This window comes from Harpia harpyja, chromosome 1 (genome assembly GCF_026419915.1).
Source record: "Harpia harpyja isolate bHarHar1 chromosome 1, bHarHar1 primary haplotype, whole genome shotgun sequence".
NCBI lineage: Eukaryota > Metazoa > Chordata > Aves > Accipitriformes > Accipitridae > Harpia > Harpia harpyja.
In genome coordinates, this window is record NC_068940.1 from 11,929,300 (window position 1) to 11,952,048 (window position 22,749).

Sequence of the window (22,749 nt, forward strand, 5' to 3'; positions counted from 1 at the left end):
CCTTACCATTTTTTAGATTCTCACCATAAGTCTTCATACATACGGGGGGAAATAAAGTCTCCTTGGTGTTTGTCATGTGCCATCTAGAACCTCATCCTAAACCCAGCAGTAATACCATAGCTGCAGCCCCTGCCTGGCCCAGAACAAATTATGCTGCTATCACCTCTAAAAGTATAAAACTTTGCCCAAGAACTACAAATTCAGAAGAAAAAAAAAAAATCTAGGTGCCATGTACAAATCCACTGAAATTTATAGAAAGTTATGTAGAGAATTGAAACATCATTAGCATTTTTCATATATTAAGGGAGCCTTAACACTTTCCAACATAGTCTGAGCAAGAACTTACTTCTCCCTCTAGAGGATATGAAAATTAGCACAAGGAACATAAGACTGTGTCAAGACCAGGAAAGTAACAAGATGCTAAGGCAGAGGGTCAGCATTTTTGCTTTGAAAATCTAGTAGCATTTTAGAAGGACCAAAATTACAACTGGAAAAACAATGAGTTATAGTTATGTATTTATTTTTACAGCAATGTCCTAGAAAGTTCAAAGTAAATTCTCAGTTAGCTTCTTGCATTTAAGCAATCTGTAAAGCTGTTTACCATGGACTATTTTTAAAGTTCATTGAGAGTGACAAAACAGTTTCTTTAGGTCCTGCTTCACTCACTGAGTGTCCAAATCCTTTTGTTTCCTCAGCAGGGAGAGGTGAGGACAGGCAGGTCCCCATAACCAGACAAGAGACCCACACACACTTTCCCGCCCCAGTGGTTCCCTATCATTCTGCAAGCGCACCCCAGGGGAGAAGCCCAGGGCGAAGGGCACACAGAGACAAAGCACCTGCCATGTTCTCCATCTCTGCATCATATTTACAGCATCATATTCAAACTGGCTGTACAATTTTGCAGGTACAAAAATATTTTGCATTGTACAAAATAGCAGGTAAAATTTCAGCTGGAGAACCAGGTAAGCAATCCGGTATTCTGGAATCCATCTCTCACCTTTGCACCCCTTCATCATTAGCTTCTCCACCAGCTGTGACCAAAAACTGCAGGACACATCAGTCCTCAGAAAATGTTGGCCTCACTTCTTTTATATCTCAAAGGAGCACAGGTGTGACTCTTGCCTGAGCACACATGCCAAAAGCAAGCATGCAGCCTGCCACGGTTAGTTTTGCATTGTTTAATCAAAATATTTCAGCACGGAAATGAAAACCCTCTAAGGAGACATATCCTTACATGCAAAGCTAGCTTTACTGGCTTCATCACAGGGAAACCAAATCCACAAAACTCCACCTTCCAATGCTTCTCTCGCTACATACAGTAAAATATATAGTGTGGGTGAAGCAACAAATTAATACCAGCCTGGCACAGATCTCAGAACCGAGACGAAGCCCGATACCAACTGCTCGGAGTGCAAACCAGCCATATGGCACTGTAGGACTTCAGGGAGATGGGGGGGGGGGGGGTGAACCCCCCCAAAACTCCAACACCTCACTGATGAACTTTTTTAGAACTTAGCATATCTTAGCTAGGAATATCTCCCTCCCAGTCCTCGCCCCTGTACCTCTCCCACTGAGTCCTGGTGAATGACTGGGAAGATGGGACTACTTGGGAATGCCCTGGAAGATAGGATTAATTGCTTTTGTACATTTTTATCTTTGATAGCAGAGTTGTAAATATTCCCGCTCTACATACTTAAGCATTCAAGTGTCACTAAATCTTTTGGCTGCAAATTCCCAGAAGTGCATTTTTCCAAGCAAGTGACCTGTGCCTGAGAATTTGATGTCTTTCATATGCTTAGCCTGTTCTAAAAAACAGTAATAATAATAAATAAAAAAAAAAAAACCAGCATCCCAGATTAGACGGCTAATTTTCAGCCTGTGCTTACCTGCACTGGTGCAAACACCACAAGCAGCACTCTGCTGCAACACACCAACAGCCTGCCCTCTATGCCTTCTCCTGCCTGTTTTAAACCAATCCTCCACTAGTTTAAGCTAGTTCCCCTTAACTCCACTATTTGCAGGGTTTGGTGAAGAGCGCTTCTGCATTCACTTTCTCCGCTGTTTTCACCATTTCTTAAACCTCTCTCATCTTACTGCTTTGCTTTCTCCTCTCCAAATGGAGGAGTCTCACTCAGCTTTTTCAGTCTCTCCCTCCAGCCCCTCAGCCACACTCCTCCCTGTGCCAACTCGGTGATGCGGAGACTGGAGCTGCAAGCAGCACATTAAGTTTTAAGATTTGATCAAACCCGTTTTGTCTTCAGCTTGAAACCTATATGTTCCTTAAATTAAAATGTAACATCATTTTCCAACTGAAAATTTTACCTATAGGGGCTTTGATTTCACAACTGGTATTTTAGAAGCTTAGTGTTTCTAGTTTAGCCAGAAAGGAGTATTAAAGCAGTTGACAGTTAACTATGCTTTTGCAGCTGTAAAAATTCATACTGATTGCCTGACCGAATTGTACTCCAATCCATTTTCAGAGAAGACATATAACAAAACATTTGTGCTTTGAAAAACACGTCAGACAATATTAAAAGCCTTGCTTGCAGAAACATTCTCAAAGTCACAGTGACAAAGCAATCGAGTTTATGCCATGACCTCAGTACAGATGTTCTCATTCAAAAGGGGGGAAAAAAAATAGGAATAATCTGGATGCTCCACTTTGACACTGGAACACCCAGTGAGCAGTGGAGCAGAGGAGGAACAAGTTTGCAGTCAACAGAAGGGAATTCTCAGTCTTAGGGGTAGGGATCACACCCCCACAATTCAGCCTCACCACTGCAGTAACCTCTCAGGGTCATCTCCAGGAGCCACAGCCCCCCAGTTACCCCACAGCCCCCCTTCCAGGGCTGTGTGCTGTCAGGTGAGCTCCACGACGGAGACACGTGCAATAGCCCACAAGAGACCCCAGAGCCCTACCAGTATGTGCAATCTTGGGGAGGGGAGGGAGGGAGGGAGGGGAAGGGTGGAAGACAAAGGGGAAGCATTATCTTAGGCTGTTTGTGTCCCAGTTCTTCTTAGACAAGGTACTGGCATTCCTGCCCTGGCAATACTACCCTGTCTGCAGATGCCAGCAGCAGGGTGCACCGTAAACATGCTGATATGGCCAAGTGAGTGGGCTTTGTCAGATCCTAATCTCTGGGGGAAAAAAAACCCTATCTCATCAAACATTGATATCAATAGAGTATCTGTGCTACTTTGAACTTTAGAGCTTTTTCTTTAGCACAGGATACAAAGTCATGCCATCCCACCCCCATCCTCCCCACCCCTTATCAGACCGGTGCCTTTCTGTAGTTATGTCTACCATTTCTTAACGGCCATTCTCTTGCTTCAGGGATCACCAGTAAGATGGCTTATCTCATGGTCCTGGCCCAAAGAGCTCCCGGTCCACCCCGTTCCCGTGGACTGCCTCACTTCTACACATCTCAAGCCTGCAATGGCCGGGACATGCGAACTGCGCTCACAGCCCACCTGACAAGCGCATACCCAGCTGCAACAGCTATCCCCAGGCCATCTGCACTTGCACAACATGGGCTTTTCTGGCATGCTCCACCTCAGGTGCTCTGCAAACACCTTGACTATGTAAACATGCCCTAGAGAAAACACCTGAGGTAGATAGCTCATGCTTTGCACAGCCTGCACAGACATCCTGCTGCACATCACTGCGAGCAAGGCTCCAATCCCAAATGACTGATTGAGGACCACCTTCATGCTGCAGGGTGGCTAGAGCTAGGCAGACTTGATCAAGCTGTGGTGCAGGGCCTGGAGGGAAGACAAGGTTACGTGGGCTGGGACATTTCCTCTTCCCTCAAGCACAGGTGATAGCAGCCGCCTTTCTCTGAAGTGTCTCCTCAGGTAAAGGAGGTAAATGCTCCCCAGCGGGACACGCACTCTGGCTCTGGGGCTTCCAGGCTCTTTGCCAAGAACTAGCATTTATCCTTGTCTTCAGAGCACCCAGCCCCAATGAAAAGAAGGTTGTCTCTGGTGCCTGACAACCCCCAACTCACACTGATAAGCCATGGACCGGTTTTCTGGTGGAGTCATCCACTGCTGAGCTACATGAAGTTAAAGCACACCCAGCTTCTTACAGATTCACTTATGCTTAGCCCCCTTCACCAAAAATGCTGAGGTCTGCCTAATATACAACCTGTTGCTGGAGGAAGGCAACAGCTCAGACACAATCCCCCCCGGTGCACACACCTTCATGCGCCACAACTGCTATCGCAGATGCACACACCATAGCCCTGTCAGTCAGCAGAAGAATCCCCCAATAAAATAGGATTTCAAGGGCAGAGCGCACCAAGCTGTTACTGTTTCAGTCACCTTTAGCACTGCACCTTTGAACACCTCTGGTTCAGGGCAGCCATCACCAAGACCACCTCTGCCTGATTATGTCAGAACACAAGCTCCCACGACAGCAAGGAAAAGCAGGAAATAATGTGTCCGTACATCTGCCAGCATCTCAGCCCTTGGTGTTAAGACAAATGTCCATCAACAGTAGTCACTCACCTCTGGACGTAGGTCTTGCACCTCCTCCTTCCTTCACTACCAAGTTAGAGGCTGCCCCCTTTCTTACACCTGATGTAATGCCATTTTCCAAAATGCAGATATTTCATCTCAGTCTCCCAACAAACATCCCCACTTGCTGAGGAAATACCAGTCTTGCTTCCCAACATGCTCCAGCAATACTGTCTACACTTAAATGCATACTGTACATGAGTGCTGTCAATCCCTGTATGGATAGGGAGAATGGGAACACAGAGATAGAGATCTGGAAGCATTGACCAGTTCCTCTCTTACCGGATTTCTAGTCAAAGGCACCAAAGAGTTTGTGAAGGTCAAACTGAGGAGTGCAACCACGCGTGCAACTGGCCAACATCATCTCACTTTTGGGTGTGGGAGGTGAGGAGCAGAGAAGGAAGCTTCACCCTGCCCCTGGCCAACCCACCATTGCTGGATATCCATTGATGGATAAAAGCTGTCCTCTGTCATCAGACGATATATGTCCTGTAAGCATAAATCCCCAGGGCATCAACTCCACCCCTAATGTAGGAGAATATATCAAAGACATTTACTGGAATCAGAACCTTTCTCTGTGCTGGCACAGGGAGTTCTGAAATGGCAGGCAGTGGGAAAAGACAGCTGATGTGCTATAGCAGGAGGCAGACACCTCTCCCAAGACTTGTCAGCCTCAGTGGCCAAAGCAGCTGCCAAGAGAGAGGCTGGTCTGTCTTCAGTATGGCGCCTTTGCCCCAGCCCAACTGGGTCACTTGTGAGCAGAGGTCTGTCAACTTCTCCCTAATAAAGAGCTGGGGCACCTTGGCACAACATGGATTGGTAATGCTGAGCCATACCACAGAGAGGTCCTGCCACAAGCCTTTACACAGCCTTGAATTCAAACACACATGATTAATCTTGATGGCAAATACTCATTTGACCAGCTTACAAAATCGCTGGTTCATAATACTCTTAAGAGCAACACTGCCCTGTGTTGGGATCCAAGCAAAAATAAAAATTACAAAAAAATCAGGCTTTGGTCTGTTTGGGTATGCCTGCCCGATTGCTTCAGAAGGGCACTGGGCAATAAGGACAGCTGCTTCCCAAATCAAAAACTCAGCTTTCAGTAAGAAAATATTAAAGGTGATGCAAGCACAGGAAGGCAGCAAAGGCACAATGCCTGCAGGGTTTTCCATGGGTAGACTGTGACAGTCTGGAGAGGACAGCTAGCTCAATTTGCTTCCATACTGTGAAGAAGGCATGGGCCTTTGAATCACCATTTCCCCTCCTCCGAGAATCTGTTTGAATCAAATCACTGCTCTGGAACAAACCAAACTAGCTTGCATGCAGTGTGAGGCAGGGGAGTAAGACCCCAGGAACAAATCAATGCAAATTTGACAACAGGTTAAACCTGCACAGGTAAAGGATTTTAACATGCACATTCTTTCCTATTGAGAAACCCATGGCATATACTCTGTTCAATTACACTATGTTGTTAACAAAACCACCCGCACAGTTAATAGTGTATGTATATAAATAAAGGACTTTAATTTAAGAAAAAAAAAAAAAGATGGTGACTAAAACCCATAACAAACCATCCCTTTCCCCAAGCCAAAGCTGATTCTATTTGCCTTTCTTCATTTTTGCAGTCTTTTCTTTCCGCTTCTTCACGTGCTTTGGGATTTTGGTTTTTCTCTTCTCTCTCTGGGCTTCTTTAACCATCTTTTTCCTTTCCTATAAAGAACCAAACACCATTCATTTAAAGCCAGAAGGAATGAGAGATTTTAAGCAGGTCAATCAATTGTTCCATTAACAAGTTAATTAATGCACCACATAAAAATGAGGTTATCAAGAGGAAGAAATAAAAAAAAAAACAAACCCATCAATAGGAATGGTGAGGGGAAAGGAAAAAGAAGTATAGGTTGGGGGTGGAGCCAAGAGCTGCACACTGGTAATGACAAGGCAAAATTCAGACTAGTTAAAACCTGAGTTTCATGCAACCTTTGAAGAAAGGGAACAAGAGGCACTCTTAACTCATGCTATTTACACCTAAGATTACAACAGGATACCTGATCTAGGTTTTCTGCTACCCTCGGGGCTACTATAGTATGTATTTCTATATGTCATGCAAAAATACTGATCCAGTAACTGCTGGTAACTGAGAGCAAGCTGATCATCACCAGGATTGGCAAGAAAGGGTGCTATGCTACTGCAACACACTATAATTTGTGCCAGACAGTGAAGAGACTACACTCAAATGGAAAATGCAAAGGCAGCGTAATGGGGTGGGGGGGGGGGGAAGTAATTAGTGCTAATCAGTTGTTCAACCTACAGCTGAACACATAGGTTACCAAAAATCTCATCTTATTCACACAAAAAGAAGTCCAAATGAAAACCTATCCATAAGGATGAGAAGTGACCAAGACTTCCCTGCTTCACATCTGAAAGGCAGCAGCTCTAGATCAGCAGGAAGTGTCTAGCAGAACACTACATTTTTATTTGACAGATAGGGAATGTATTATCTTACCTTTTCTAGGAAGAAAAGCCTAACAAGCAAACCCCCAAATCTTGAACTCCTTAAGCCCAGCAAGTTTCATCCTTCTTTTGCACAGCACCTAAAAGGCTGCCAAAAGGCTCTTGCCCATGGGTGATACTCTGCAGAAGAGCCTCACCAAAACAGAGCATACTTGTTCTGCAGTTTGGAAAATGAAACCTTAAAAAAAAAAAAAAAAAAGCAAACCCAAACCATAATCCCTTTGCATGACTGTGTTACATCTCTTGCCCACAGCAAAGCTAGCCAGTCTGTACTAATGGTACTGCAAAAGCCACTGTGGTACAAACATTGCCACCAAGTCTCCAGTTCTATAGATCAAGTGGTCTCAGTTCCCTGGGCAAAAGGAGGTTACTCAGGGACCATGACCACAAACCTGAACACCAAAGCCTAGAAGAGTAGCCGGAGGCACTGAAGAGCTGCCCAGGCTTCACTAAATTCCTGCTTTGCATAGCCTTAGAATTCCCAGCAGAGATCCCTCTTCTAGCTTTGTCTAGGCTACAGAGAGCTATGTCACATGTTCCTCTACATAAAAACACAATTCATAAAGCATCCATAATGAAATTCACTTTCTCTGCTCTCATTCTCCACAACAGGAAAAGTTCATAGCTTGTTTCAGACAAGTAGCAAGAACCACTCAGAACTAAGTTTGGATTTTTTTCCTGTCACATAGGCAGAGGTGGGAAAAATAAACAATTCCTGGCCAGCTGACCTTTTTGTCCATGCTAACTTCAGCAGGTTTATCTTTGGGATGTACAGATTCTTTACAGCCCAAATCGGAGTCCCCTGAGCTGCCATCATCATCATCAGAGTCCGTTTCTGACTCATCTGCCTTCTTTTCAAGAAGTGCAGGAATCTGAAAGATATATCAAGAGAAAATTATATCAAACCAAAACAAAGAAGCCTAATGACAATATACACACACACAAATATATATATATAAAACAAAACAGAATCTACTGCAAAGAAAACCTTGAGCGAGCTTCTGCCATCTCCTTTACTACAGCCATCACTAAGTCTCAAGAAAAAGAATGAAAAGTAGGTTAATCCAAACTAAAAACGAGGAATCTAGAATGTACACCACAGAATCTTTTAGGTCAGGGCTCACAGCACAGCTGTATTGGCACTCCCAAACTAATTTCCGTAAGTTAAGCAGCAATTTGCTAATTTACATAGAAGCCAATTTTTAATTATATTTGGATCGTACCTAACTCTACCTTGGGGGCACTGTATGTAGGCTTTATTGCAAATACAAATATCTACACTGGGAAACTCACTTATTCTTAAGTCTGAAGACTGTGCCACAGCCTGATCCCATCCATATTTATATTTCCATTTTAAAACAAAGTCTACACCACTGCTAGATAACATTTACAAAGGAAGCAGGGGAAATCCACATAAGGCTTCCGCCTTGAATTGTATTGCTACAGACTGATCTGTACTCAACTTCTTATCCAACATGCTTTACAGAAGTGTCACTGTCAAGTACAACATAATATCTTATGCCTTATACTGCAGGGTTGTTCTTTAAACAATAATTACAGCAAAGCTACTCTGAACATAACAAAACTTGTAATCATCCTACAATTTAAATCAATTACATTTTCCATAATTGGAAAACATCTTCCCTCCTCTCCACCTAAATTTTAGAGATCATGGCCATAGCAAGGATTATCATTTCATTCTCAAGCAACCCAGCATCAGCCACCATGCAGGGAAGCAATTCATGTGGTGTGCAGACACACTGTCATGCCAGACCCATCCCAGACATAAATGGCCACTCCGCAGACAAGAAGCTTCTTTCGTGGTGTCAGCTGCAAGACAAGGCATTTTCTGTACTCCTTATAAGAGCTTTTCTGAAAACGACTAAATTGAAGGATTTCAAAGAGACCCTCTCACCTTCTGAACACCAGACAAATCCTTCTTCAGTCCTGTCACAGTCTGGTAGAGAATCTACACCCAGGGAAAGAGAAAGAAAATTACATTATCAAAATATGAGTCTTAAATCTTCATGCCAAGAGAAAATTATTATCTTAAAAAAAAAACCACAACAAAAAACCCCAACAAACAGGAAAAAACCCACAACATTAGCATTAGTACTAACCAGACGATTTTAAAGTATGACACTAGATTCAGTACTCCACGCCTTGGTAACAAGGCTTCTGGTTTTGTTTGTTGCTATCAGTTTCTAGCAAGAATTCATATTCCCTCCCTCTTTTTTGCAGTTCCTCAGCATGTCTACTCACATTATCTTGCTGAACATTCAATGCCATATCCTCTTCTTTCAATTTCATCATTATATCCACATCTCTCTCATAGTTTTTAACTTCAGTCAAAGTTCGAGGTATGTAAGCCTTCTTAAACACCTAGCAGAGTGAAAGGAAACACAATTTACTAATTTACATATAGTTTCATTATGTTCTTCCTTCCTAATTATGCATCCTTAAGAGAATAATCATAAAGGATTTCATGGCTCAGAGAAACTAAAAATGAACACAGCAGTCACCCACTACCATTTGAACTGCAGCATATCCTTTTTTTTGCAGGAGCAGAATTAACATGCAACCTACACATTATTGATAGATCATGACTAACAATGCTCCATCCTTAGCACGACTACCACCAGGCCACTTGTAAACTTCTCCAATCCTTCCAACTTCCTCTTGACCTATTTGAGTCCTAAGGTTTTATAATCTAAGGATTTTCTCTGATGTTTTTATTGTGATGTTTACAATGCCTTCAGGAGGCAACTCCATTAAAATGTGCTGTTAGAACTTAATCTCTTTATATAATAATACCTGCTTCAACCTACAGTCCAACTCAAAAAAGGTTCCTGCAGCAGTATAGTACAGTAAACCTAACTGCAGTATCAACAACAACATACCTAAAATTTGTCATGCAGTCTTTTTGAAACAGTTCTCCAGCAAACTTAAGTCACTACTAGATCAAAAAGAAGCATTCTGCTTCTCTTTTTCATGGTATCGGTTCGATCCCAGTACAAATTCAGTACGCTTTATGCTCATAACTGCTAGACTAAGTGCTGTGCAAAGAGCAGAGGCTCCCACCTCCACAGAGCTTGCCCTTAATCAGCACTACTCTTTTTGTGAAGGAAGTGACACAAACTAGCTGTGGTCACATGAGTAGCCTAAGAGAAATAAACTGAACTTAGATGCTACTAAACCATCTGTCTTACAGGTCAGTACCTTTATATAAGCAAAGGAATAATTGGTTTGCAAAAGATGGGCTTGCAAAGAAACACTAGCACCTGACGTTATAGTTCAGAAGTTGTATGCTGAGGATATCTTAGGTAACACCCCCCCCCCCCCAAACCCCCCAAAACATCTTTCCTTGACCAAGCTTGAGCCAGAAGCAGTCAGTAAAACCTCCAGAGCTCCAAGAGAAAAAGAAAAGTCTTTAATAAATCAAGTAATATTGACTCCAGAGATAAACACCATGTGAACCAGTACAAATAGGTTCTCACTGATACAAATTCTGCTCAACACAGAGCTGGTGTTTTCGTTTCGGGTTTTTTTCAGTTTTTGTTTGGTTTTCTTGTTTAAACTCTTCTGGAACCGATAGATAAGACTAAGATAGAAATTGTTTCATCTTTACATCAAGCCTTTCCAGAACGTTAGCAGTTTTCTGTAATGGACTTGAGATGGCTTCACTTAATGTAAAAGCAAGGGAGAGAAACAGTACATGGAAGAACTGAATTAGACTAGGACTGGAGCTAGACAGGCAATTTGGTTAATGCATGTATCCAAATATCCTACTTCTGTATCACTGGTCCAAAAACACTGGCATAATCAGATCTCTCCACTCAGTTTTTTTGTTAACTGAACCTGAACTGGAAGATACATCAAGGGACCTAGCTACAAGCAAACATATTGGTTTAGGAAGTAGAGTATTTGCCTTCTAACACCTTATCACTGTCAGCTTTTACACATGGTATCCCTTAATACTTTACATCTCAACTCGTTCAAGACATCTCATTATCACAAACAATGTTTTGCTTATCAACTGTACATTTTGCCAAGTAAAACAGAACATTTTTCATTGTTTAGAAGAGGCAAGGTTAATATTAATTTCATAGCAGAAACAAAAATCCTCGCTTACTTCCTCATCCACTTTATCTTGACTGGATCTTTCCTCCTCTGTTCGTTTCGATGCTATTTCCATTGCCTAAAGAAATATAAAACAATACAAAGTTATCACTCTTCAGAATCACATCACTTAACCCAACTAACCATTCCCATCTGTGTTTCTCCCTGTACTCCACACTGTCACTCAAATACTCCTGCTTTCCCTATGGCAACGCCTTGAGCGACACCTAATGGTAACCAACATTTCTGCAAAGCACACTTACAACTGCAGATCTGCTTTATTAAGAGGGAAAACATGCTTGCTGCTCCTCCCAGACCAAATTATGGCAGGCCCAGCATGACTACAGGACATAACAGTGCAAGGAGAATACAGTGAGCAGTGGTCAGTCCTGGAACTTGGCTGTTCTCACGCACATTGAGCAAGTCAGAGGAGCACAAGTATGGGGAAACATGTAGAGGCAGCTCTTGTCTCATTCAACCTCCAATATGACAGAAAGTACACAACATTTGGAAATCCCCATGCTGTACTTGTATTTGGACCACACTCACGTGGTCTTGACCAGGAATGACACATCGGATCTCCACTCTGGAGATCATGGCATATGCGGCCCCATTTCTCTTGTGTTAACTTAAAAAGCTTTTTTTTCCTCTCCCTCCCTTTTCAAAGAAACATCTAACTGGGAGCAGAGGACTGGCAGCTAGAGATGAAATACACGTGTGCTGCTAGCAGCACTGACTAAGTTTACCTCCTCCTAGAATCAATGTGTTCTGCCAGCTGCTATATTTGGCTAGCAAGACCACATACCTTGGAGTAACACTGCCCCGAGTCATTCCCTTCCTCCCTCAGCCTACCCTGCCCAAATCTGCATGCGTAACCCCATTCTCCATATAAGCATGGTTATATTTCTGCAGAGCTTCTCCTTGCCAAAAACACAGAACTATTTTAAAGGATCCTGGTTTTAGTAGCACCTGAAACAGACATCTGAGTTTTCATGATTAGACTTTTTAAGAAAAAATAGAACAAAAGTGTTGTCATCCTATAAAGGTATAAATGGAAAAGACCTGTATGCACTTTTGAAGCACAACATAGCATAACATAATGTCAGGTACCAGCTTCCTTCAAAAGCAGGATGTAGAGTAAATAAGATGAAGGAGCTTGAACTAGATCTGATTTTATTGTTCAAGTCTTCCTACATAAGCAATAAGACTATGAGGTCTTACCTTAGACAGATAGTCATCAATGTTCTCACTTGTGATAGAAGGATCAGTAATAAACTCAAACAGCTCCCTCACAGTCATCACTGCAACATTGTGCTTCTGGAAAAAGTCTACCAGGAAACAAGGGCAGAGACAAAAACCATAAGTAATTATGTGTAAAATATGCAGCTGTGATGTTAAAGTGACAGTTACAGCAAGCCAATGGCCCTGATGACTTGGGGAAGTTTCAGCAGCATGTACTGGATCATATTGGGTTTAGTTATCAGATGACTCTTGGCCATCTGAAATAAAACTGCTCATATTCCAGATGCAACAAATATTGAAAGGAGAATAACTGGTTAAATATAAAAGCCAAATCAATTTCAGCAGGAGCCAGACTTAATGGAGTAGAGGTTAAGAACTACTAAGTACTACACTCAGAATTGGTTTCTTGAATCAAGTGTAACCAAATTCGGAGGCTACACTTCTGTACTGAAAAACAGCAGCAAAAGACATTGAGGACTGCTTAATAAGTGTTTCCTACTAAAGTTCTCAGAAGATCTCTCACCGTGAGAAATTAATCATAGAAAGAACAAAAAGATTTCATTTGGAGGCAGCTCTCTGTGCCCATGGAACCCCAAGCCTTGCAATGCTCACAGCTAGGGCTGTCTCTGTGGGAGGACTACACAGAGAAAGTTGCAATGACAGGAAACAAACAAACAAAACACAACAAAACCACTGCAGCTCACTGAGGCATTAAAATATCTATGGAGAGCAAGCCAAAAGACATGAAAGAAGAGCAAAGGTGCAAGTATCAGAGCTGGAAGGGAATTATTAGAAATCCATGAATGGAAAAGGAATAAAGAAAAACTAGCATACTGGGCATCAACAAACACATAGCATCTAAATGCACACAGTTCTTCCACAGACTTTCAAGAGTCTCTGTAAAATTAGAAAAAAGCCAATCTGAAAAGAAAGGGGGGAGAAAAGCAGCCTGCAGTGACAGATTTCTTGTCCACAGAGAGAAACACAGCCTACCAGGAGGTGCGTGTCTGTTACACAACATGCATACTCACACATGAGGATGAAATTTTCAAAAGAAAAATACCATAAAGGTACCTTGTTTATCAAAGCACTACAACAAGTGATAACACCTCTAATAAATTACTCTATGCCTCGATCCTCCCAGCTGACCTGGACAAGTAAGTGCAGGGAACTTCACAACACATGGTAACTTCTTGCCAGCTGAGGAATTCCAGATGTGGATTCCACTTACAGAAGGAAACAGATCAGTATGCCCGCACAGTCCTTTAAGTAAGGGAAGTTAAGACTGCAGTGGGTGCTGCTGCAGACTGGGATTGCTCTTTAATCAAGCTGGGACTGATCTCAGATCTATCATAAATCTGAGATTCAGCCAGGTGACTCATTTCGGCCAGATGATTTCTAGCAAAATAGAGTACACTTTTCTGAACTCGGCACAGTACACTGCTCCCCAAGGAAGCCATTGGAACCCAGGAGAAGGAGCATTTTAACTGGAGTTTGACAGCTTCTACAGACAGTTATACCTGAAAGAACATAGGTTAACACAGTTCACCTTCCTAAATAAACCAGCTATCAGAACAAGAGTTGTAAGTGCAGCCCACTCACCATTAACGTTGGCACAATCCTTTCGCAGGAACTCCAGCGCATGTGGGTGGTCATGCTCCACTGCCTGAGACACATCAATGATGTATACATCGCCACTGTGATACCTGCAAAACCACCATACAGAGCTGTACTAACTCCACCACTGTTATATGGGAGACATTGAGGGGCAGGCAACAAAGCGTGCTTCAAACTTAAGAATCAGCAAACAATCTTAACGTATTTCTGTAGTGTACACCTCGCATATTAGGGCCAGAGTGACTTTTCTCTGTCAATCCTTTCCCTCCTCTATACAAGCTGTATTATTAAACTTTAAAGAAATAGCCTTCCTGTGAACACAAAAAGCAGTGTTATGGGTGGGGGGAGAAAAAGAAAAAAATATATACCTTACTAATTTTTTCTCTAGTTGAGGGGGTTTTTTTGTTTGTTTGTGAGGGGTTTTTGTTTGGGGTTTTATTGTGTTGGTTTTGTTTGGTTTTTACTTTGTTTGTTTTTGTTTTGTGGTTTTTTTCTTTAAAACAGAGAAAGCTCAGATCTGGGTTAAAAGCTACATAATTAATTACATAAGTTACAAAACCCAGTCACAAAAAGGACCCCACCCTCCCTTAAAGGTACATTAGTACTCTCACACAGAGGTTGCCAATGCATACATTTTAGATGTCACAATTCAGAGCAAGGTTTAAAAACATACAGCATATTAAATTCACTGAGATCTGCGTGAACAAGCCTGGCATCTTGATACATTCTTCTCATGTACTGGATGATTTGCAGGTACAGCTCCCGGACTTTGGAGTCAGATAACTGAGCATTCTTCAGCAAAGGAGCAGGCCTTGAAATCACAACACAAAAACCAGAAAGTGAATATTTTTGCCTTCTTCATACCAGCTGCAAATGCTTTAATCGCTGTACCTGATCCTTCCGCTCACTAAGTCTGTCAAGCAAGTCAGCATGAGCAGCTAAGTGCACAGAGCCAGCACGAAGGGCAGCAAAGCTTGGTATATGCTTGCCAAAGATACTGGAGCTTTTTTCCCAACATGAGCTAACTTGGACCATGCTACATTAATGGCTGTACTACAAAACGATGAGCTATCTTCATGTATTATTAGCAAGCTTTTCCAGCCTTAATCTCTGGTTAAGCCACTTTACGAATTCATTTTGCACACAACTGAGGCTTCAGAATCATGCAGATTGTCTGCAGTAGTAGCTGGCAAGTGTCTGGGTATTCTACAGGTCACACACACATGTAAGAGTAACATATTAATTTTACAGGCCTAAAGCAATAGAAGGTAAATTCAGAGGGTTGGATTTTTTGTTTTAATAAACCTTTGTGCAAAGCTACTAATAAAAAAAAATATTTGATTTTCTAAGGATACTTACCTATCACCTTTACCAATAAAGCCCATGACAAGCACATGACTTCTTAGCATAATTGGCTCTGGGCAAGGTATCTGGGCTGTATTCAACCTGTAATATAGCAACAAAGCCACAAAAAAATAAAACCAAACTCTACTATTTGCATTGCACTAGTGCCTATAGGAGCTCTGTTGCTTTAAACATAATACACAACAAGAGCTCCTCTATTCAGGAAACTCTCACTTGTGAAGAACAACTAGGAAATGAATACAAAAAGCCACAACCATTCTGGCTCTGACCTTTCTCTAAGCATTCCTGTGTCAGACAAAGAATCTTTACACAGTTCAGGTTAATCCTAGATTAACCTGTATCACACAGTGTGCTGTTACTCAGCAGCAGCTATTTCTAGCTTTTCCTCACTTTTCAGTCATGTCAGACAGAGTTCAGACATCGAAGAGCTTAGAGCATGAGCAGCAAGACAAAAGAATATCTTTATTCCTCCCTCCCCTTTCTTTTTCCTCCCACAGGGAAGCTTAAGACACTTTCCTGAATATTCCAGAGACCCTAAAAGGTAGTGATAGCCACAGTCTAGCAATAGGAGAATACCTCCTATAAACTTACAGTTACCTTTGCATGCTGAAATAAAAACTGGAAGAATCACCTTATTAAATTCCTCATTTCTTTTTCAGCCCATGTCTTCACCATTTTTCTTGGGTTGCCTTTGCAATATCCATGACGAAATCTTTAAATAAAGAAATAAGACAACAGGGACTCTTAGCCAACCAATACAGTATTAGCACTGGTGATTTTACCACCTTTCAAACAACACCTCCTCCCCAGTAAAACCAGGCAGAAGTCAAACTCACCTGAATTCACCACTCACATACTTATCCCGATCTTTAAACATCAGAATAGAGGTTTTGTAAATCTTTATTGCTCTGTTCTCTCCATTCGCAGTACTGGCATGATATACATTAGCCTATAGGATTATGAAGGGAAGAAATAATATTAAAGAAAAACTCTTTAAACCAACATAACCTTCTCTCTTTTTCGCTTTCTGACATCCTGGAAAAGATCTGATAAGCTTTCTCACCCCAGCCCCTATGTGGTACCCAGCTGAGTGAGACTGCACACAAGGGCAATCTCTTTTTCTACCAGAGGCAGCTTACAGGAAGTACCTAAGACTGGGTAGGGGTGTGACAATGCATATAGGACAAAAACAACAATGCACAAGAGAACTCTGCCTTATCCACATTTTGGAGACTAAAACAAGCCCTTGTGTGAAGGATTAATATGAGCCTGTGCACTATTTAGGCCCTAAAGCATGGCCCAAATACCTCACATCGACACCTCTACACAGGGCAGAAGCATGCCTTTAATCAGCATCCAAGGACTTGGAAGAAAACCAGATCAGCCAAGGGATTAGGCATTCTAAAACTGATTTATTAATTCATTCGGAAATCTGTGGTCTGGTTTTAATTATCTGCAATATTACTTGATAATAACAGCACACAAACATGCTAGTTTTGTAAAAATAATGAAAGTTTAATAGTATTTTAAACAGAATTTTGTTACACCATTTAGATACTCCCATGTCTGCTGTCACGTAGAGCCAGTCTGATCTGCACGCAAGAGAGTCTTGCATGAAGAAAGAATTACCTGGGTTTGTATGTTTTTTCAGGCACTGTTTAATATTGTGTGTACACATAACCTTTCCAAAAATTTCAGTTGTAACATACAATTAACAAGATCCACAAATCTAAGATAACATTTAAATATTCTGAGAAATCTTTCATACTTGGGCAAACTTGTTTCCTTTAACATAAATTGCATTTTAAGATAACTTCCTACCAATCAAGCAACACACACACAAAAAAGTAGTACTAAAACCAGGTATTCCAATACATCTTCTGAGCACCATAAGCTTCCACCTAGCTTGCTGAGAAAAAGACTATTATGTCACTTGTAATAAAACTTACTTCTTTCCCTGTGCTGATGCAGCCATTGATTTCTGATATGACACCTCTAGTTAGCATCTTGAACAAAATCATTCGGGTCCTTGGATCCAACACCTCAAATTTAATACAGAAAAGTCAGCAGAATTGCTGTCTCTGAAGAGGACAAAACCTAGTAATACAGTCCAGTCTTAGTACTGTATTAAGGGACCCACAGCATCAGACCATTCTTAAGGATCAAACAATAATCCAAACAGCAACCACTCAGAATTTTGCCATGATTCTAAAACAATATTTCACTTTTTCTTTCAACATGATTACTTTTTTTTTTTTAAGCTAAGCATATGTCCTTGAGCTAGCTCTAGAAGAGACAAAAGAGAATGATTTCCCACCCACTGTTGCATTAAATGTGTTAAAATAAGGTTTCTCTTGAGATACAGCTGTCATAACTGAAATAGAGCAGCTATGTGGCATTGGGCCAGTAATAGTTCAGTCTTGCTAAAGAAAAAAAGTAAAAAGCAAACCCAGCACATTTTTATTGTTCTTTGGAATTTCATAAAAACTTAAGATGGAATTCTGCATTGCATATATGATCAAATCACAATGCTAAGCACAAAAATGAGCTTCAAAATGTTTATGGAAGCAAGTACAACCTTCATACAGGAAAGAAACATAAAGAAACAACATGTGTCTTCAGGATAACAAGGGAAACAGAATTCCAAGGCAAAACTCTGTTCCTACAGTATCCATTTTATTACTGATTCCAAAATTCTACATTATTTGTTCTGGTCAAAAGAGAAATTTGATGAATTAAGGACTTACCTGTTCTACTGTTGCTCTGTCTGACTTGTCTTTGACTCGGTACCTAGCAGAAGTGAAAATAAAATTATACAATCCCACATATGGACTCAGTACTTTGACAGAGTAAAACACGACATTCTGTATCAAATACAAGATGACAGCCTCAAGAAGTATGACTTTCAGTTCATACAAAAGCAAAGGTTTCCCCTGCAGGCAGGGTTAAAAAAAAAAGAAAAAAAGAAACCCATAAACATCAGCGCCCTTCACTTTTATAGATATCTTCTTGCCTCCACTGAATTATGCTCATTCAGGAGAAAACAGTATATGTCTTAACAACTTAAGGCTATAAGCTGCAAGCTTTAAAAAAATTTAATGAAGAAGTACTTTTCCCTCACCAAATCATCAGGTGGAACCTTCAAAAGGCTTCCAATACCTTTTTAGCCCAACTGCTTAAGGACCTCTGTTTAGAAAAAAGAGTATCAGAGATAAAATAGTCTCTTCTAGTGGAATGACACCTATCACTTCTGTCTTACTACACCAATACAATCAGATGTGCTACCAGGAGCAGTGACAGAAGAATCAAAACTTCGGAATGATTTAGGCAACTGAGCTGGAAACCAAAAAGTTTAAGACCAAAAGGAAAATTGCATGCAGACTACCTACAAATTTTGTTTTTCGTAATAAATTTATTCAAAACTCAGGATCACACTAGAAAATAAGAACTACTTTTCTGGGATCAAATTATTTAAACGAAAATAGAACCACGAGTAATACTCACATGTCTGCTTCCTTCTGTCTAGACTTTTCTGTGACTCTGTTTATAACAGAGTCATCAAAATTTAACTTATCTGAAAAACACATAAGAAGAAATAAAAAAAACCCCAAACTCCAAGAAGTTTCCTATGTTTGGAATTGCCCCTGCAATTCTGCCACCAGCCAATATGCCACAACACAATATTAAAACACAAGCGGAGCTCTCTGTAGCAAGCACAGAAGCTTAGCTACATACCAGAGTTAACCTAGCTCTCCCCTCTGTCTACTTTTCAAAGTGGTACTATAAGGTAGAAACACAGATGAGTGAGACAGTCCCACAGACTTGGAGATATAATGCCATCCAGAAGTAATGCCTTTTGGATAACATCTCACCATTAAATTTGTCCACCCTTCTCTTATCACAATCAAATGCCATTTTTCTGAACAGAATAAGCAACAGCCTCCAGGATTCTCTCCCCATGATGTATTTAAAATGGTGTTGATTATCTGCTAAATGTATAAAAGCTGCTGTATTTGGCTACATATACCAGCACCACTCTTTTAAACCTTCATTTTAGAACCACTTCATTATAAAGAAAAACACAACCTCTGTTTACTACCCTGTCAAAAGGCCCCAATCACAGCTACATCTAAGCCCTAACAGGCTGAGCTGAGCAGCCATTTCCATGACATGGTAAACATCAAACTACATCAGCTAGGACAGCAGCCTCTTTGCTTATCACAGAAACTCTACCCCTGTGAGATAACTGTTGCATAAGGTACCACCCTAATACTACAGGGGACTGCAATAGTCTAGAAAAATTAGCTGTGGTAGCAGCTTTGAGAATGACCAACATCATCACAACAGAGAGTTGATACCCTCCCTCCAGCCAAACAGCTTGCTCCTACAGAGAAGCTAGGGAAGAAATACTTTAGCTTTATGTGGTCTGGAGAAGTCAAGGGGAAGGAAAAAAACCATAAACCAAAAAACCCAAACAAAACACCCCTGTGGCTCTAAAGGGGGAGAGAAAGGGGTATGACAGCTGGTTAATGGAGACTAAAGGCAACTTCCAAGTACGCAAATGCCATTTTTTAATCTGTCTGGAAATGGTTAACTGCCATTCCAGTGAATTCTGGCTTAAAGTAAGCAGAATTAGTCCAAGAATGTCACAGAGTGGTATCTGTTTTCATAAAAGAAGACAATGCAATTATACTCACCTAAATTAATTTTATGTTCAAATTTCCTTAAAGCCTTGTCTGTAGGGGTAGACATTTTTGCTGAATAGCAACTAGGGGTCTGTCTATTTGCCTGAAACAAAGGATTTGTTAATATAAGTTGCCTTCTCTAAAGAGCCCATTGGAAAAGTTAGCTCAAATGCCTATGCCTAGAACTACAAAAAGAAAACCAGAAAGGGTGAGAAAATGGATACGGATTAACATCAGATTTTACTTAATTCAATAAAAGAAAATACAGGTGACATATCAGTTAAAATTCCAAAAAGTGCCTCAATTCGGGGTTATTTTTAGTCTGGGAATTGAGCTGCAAGTCTCTCATATTAACACTTTTTCTATCTGTAAAAGGAAGGGACATAGCAGACAGAAACAAGGAGAAAAATGAGAAGGCTAATGAACAGAGAAAACTTTCCAAGATGCTGTCTTTTCTTACAGGTAGTCTTCTCCAAACACATTTAGTATCTGAACATGATTTCACCAACACTGGACAGCATAAACCTCTAACTAAAGGCAAGAATAAATTACCCAGGACAAGTGCTGTGAGTCAGACATGATATGCCATGATCAGCACCACTCTAATCTCAACTATTCTGTTATGTTGGTATCAATAAGAAAAAAAGAAGTTTCGAACCTCCAGTGTACAAGCTGAAGGTAAGAAGGATGCTAGTTCTCACATCTCATGTGCTTTTCATTCTGCGCAATGCCAGTTTCTATGCCAACAGCATACACTCTAAATTAATCCATTTCTAGCACCTCCCTCCATCTCCTATGCTTGCTTTTGCCTCCTTCACCATTAGTCCAAAACTTAACCTGTTTCACTCTGGGTCTGACAAACAGGTATGGTCTTAAAATCAGATAGAAAGAATAGGGAAGATGCTCAAAAACACAGAGGACAAATACAAAAAAGTAAGCAACATCAGTAGAGATTGGGGTGGGCAAAGATAGAAAAGTTGAGAAAGGTAAGGAACAGAAAGAAAACTGCAGTGACAAAGAGAATCCAGTGATAAGGTTTGAGACAAGGAAATCAAGCAGAGCTCTGGCTACAACGTACATACACACATGGCATGGCAGAGGAACAGACTCAAAGGAAGGGGATTCTCTCAAGTAAAAATTTCCGTTTGCATTTATGCTCAACATAATACTAATAAAGAACAAAGCCTTCAGGTTAGCCCCATTTGCTCTTGGACACCCTTGATGCCCACAAAATAGCCTTCAACATACCTGTGGATTGCATCCACCAGCAGCATTGTGGCGCTTCATGAGTCTTCCCACCTCATCATCCCAGTCCCAGTCTTCATCTTCCCCTTCATCATCGTTGTCGTCATCATCATCATCATCTCCTTCCTCAGTGTTAACTTCTTCACACATGCATGACTGGCAATTCTCGGTGACCTCGCCTTCTTTAGCTGTTTCTGTGTCTTCTGTAAATTCACTTCAAACAAATACAGATGTTTATATAACTACAAATGATTGTTGCAGTCATCAAAAATTTGATACGTTTATCTGAACAAATGATTTCACAAGGTTAGCTCTCCATGAGAGGTTTCTCACTTCACCTGTCTTTAAGCAAGCATATATGAGGGTGTCACTGCCTTTAAAGGATGGACTATGTTTAAATTATCTTCTTCACCAGATCAGTGCTGCCTTCTAACTTTTCTGCAGTTACACATCTTTGGATCCCTCTGACACCACACCAGATAAACACACCAGATCAGGCCAGCTGGCTCCTTCACCAGAGACGAACCACTCTGGTTGCTGCCACAGCAGATTTCCACCTGACAAGGTATTCCACAAAATCTCACTGAGGCAGACAGCCAACCTGCTGGTAACTCAGGGCACCAGCACGACCTATGCAAAAAAAGTTAGACCTAAGAAGGAGTTTGTAGGAGAAGTGAATCCTCTTGACTTACTCATGTCTTACTGTCTGTAGTATCTGCCAGAACGAGTATGTCCAAAAGCAGATTGTCCGCCAGCATTTGACATTTAATTAAATGAATCACAAACCGGAAAGTGAATGGCCTGAACCAGTAACACAAGACCATTCCTTACTCGCTCCCCACTAAATACAAAAAGCTCCAGGCTTTCAGCCCAACAGAAAACGTGCTTTCATTCCAAAACGAATCAAAGCGACTCGCTGTCCTCAGCGGCTCACCGTGGTTTCGCCCGTTCGGACACAATCAGATGACGCCAAGGTGAAACTGCCTCCCCCACCCCGAGTCTGCAGGCGGGTCTGCCCTCCCCCGCAGCGTTCGGGGGGCACCCCCCAGCCGGGCCTGTTCTCCGCTGCCGGGCGGGTGCAGGACTGCTCCCCTCACCGCTCGCCGTTGTTTGCCGGCCGCCCCTGGGGACGGACGCACCCGAACCGCCGCTCGGCAACCGCCCCGGGCCCGGCCTCACCTCACGCCGGCACAGGGCGCCGCGAGAGGCCCGGCCCGGCCGCCCCCGCCCCCGTCCCCTCGCCTCGCCGCCTCCTACCCGTCGGAGCACTCCGCATCGTCAAACTGCCCGGGCACGGCCTGGCTCATCGCCACCGCCCGGTAATCCATGGCGGCGGCGGCGGCAGGCAGGCAGGCAGGCAGGCGGCCGGCCCGCACGCAGGGCCGCAGGCGCCGGGCTGCCCCCTACGGCGCCGGCAGAGGGACCAAAAGCATCGAGGGCGAGC

At 42.0% G+C, this 22,749-nt stretch overlaps 1 protein-coding gene across 1 annotated transcript; it reads right to left on the reverse strand.

Moving 5' to 3' along the window:
- Positions 1-6,019: 6,019 nt before the first annotated feature.
- On the reverse strand, positions 6,020-22,711 carry RIOK1 (RIO kinase 1). The gene is made up of 17 exons (XM_052776548.1): positions 22,563-22,711; positions 21,309-21,519; positions 20,073-20,163; positions 18,880-18,949; positions 18,123-18,165; positions 17,325-17,417; positions 16,212-16,324; positions 16,007-16,087; positions 15,370-15,456; positions 14,684-14,821; positions 13,996-14,099; positions 12,373-12,479; positions 11,165-11,230; positions 9,295-9,414; positions 8,948-9,001; positions 7,761-7,904; positions 6,020-6,231 (listed from the first exon to the last, which is right to left on the reverse strand). The coding sequence occupies exons 1-17, from the start codon at positions 22,631-22,633 to the stop codon at positions 6,121-6,123; spliced, it is 1,704 nt and encodes a 567-aa protein (XP_052632508.1). The 5' UTR covers positions 22,634-22,711; the 3' UTR covers positions 6,020-6,120.
- Between the last annotated feature and the right edge of the window lie 38 nt (positions 22,712-22,749).

Coding starts and splice junctions, on each gene's coding strand:
- RIOK1 (XM_052776548.1), bottom strand. CDS start 22,633: ATGGATTACCGGGCGGTGGCGATGAGCCAGGCCGTGCCCGGGCAGTTT. Junction 16,088..16,211: donor TATGTGAGTGGTGAATTCAG/GTGAGTTTGACT, acceptor CTTTATTTAAAG/ATTTCGTCATGGATATTGCA. Junction 14,822..15,369: donor TTTATTGGTAAAGGTGATAG/GTAAGTATCCTT, acceptor TGTGATTTCAAG/GCCTGCTCCTTTGCTGAAGA.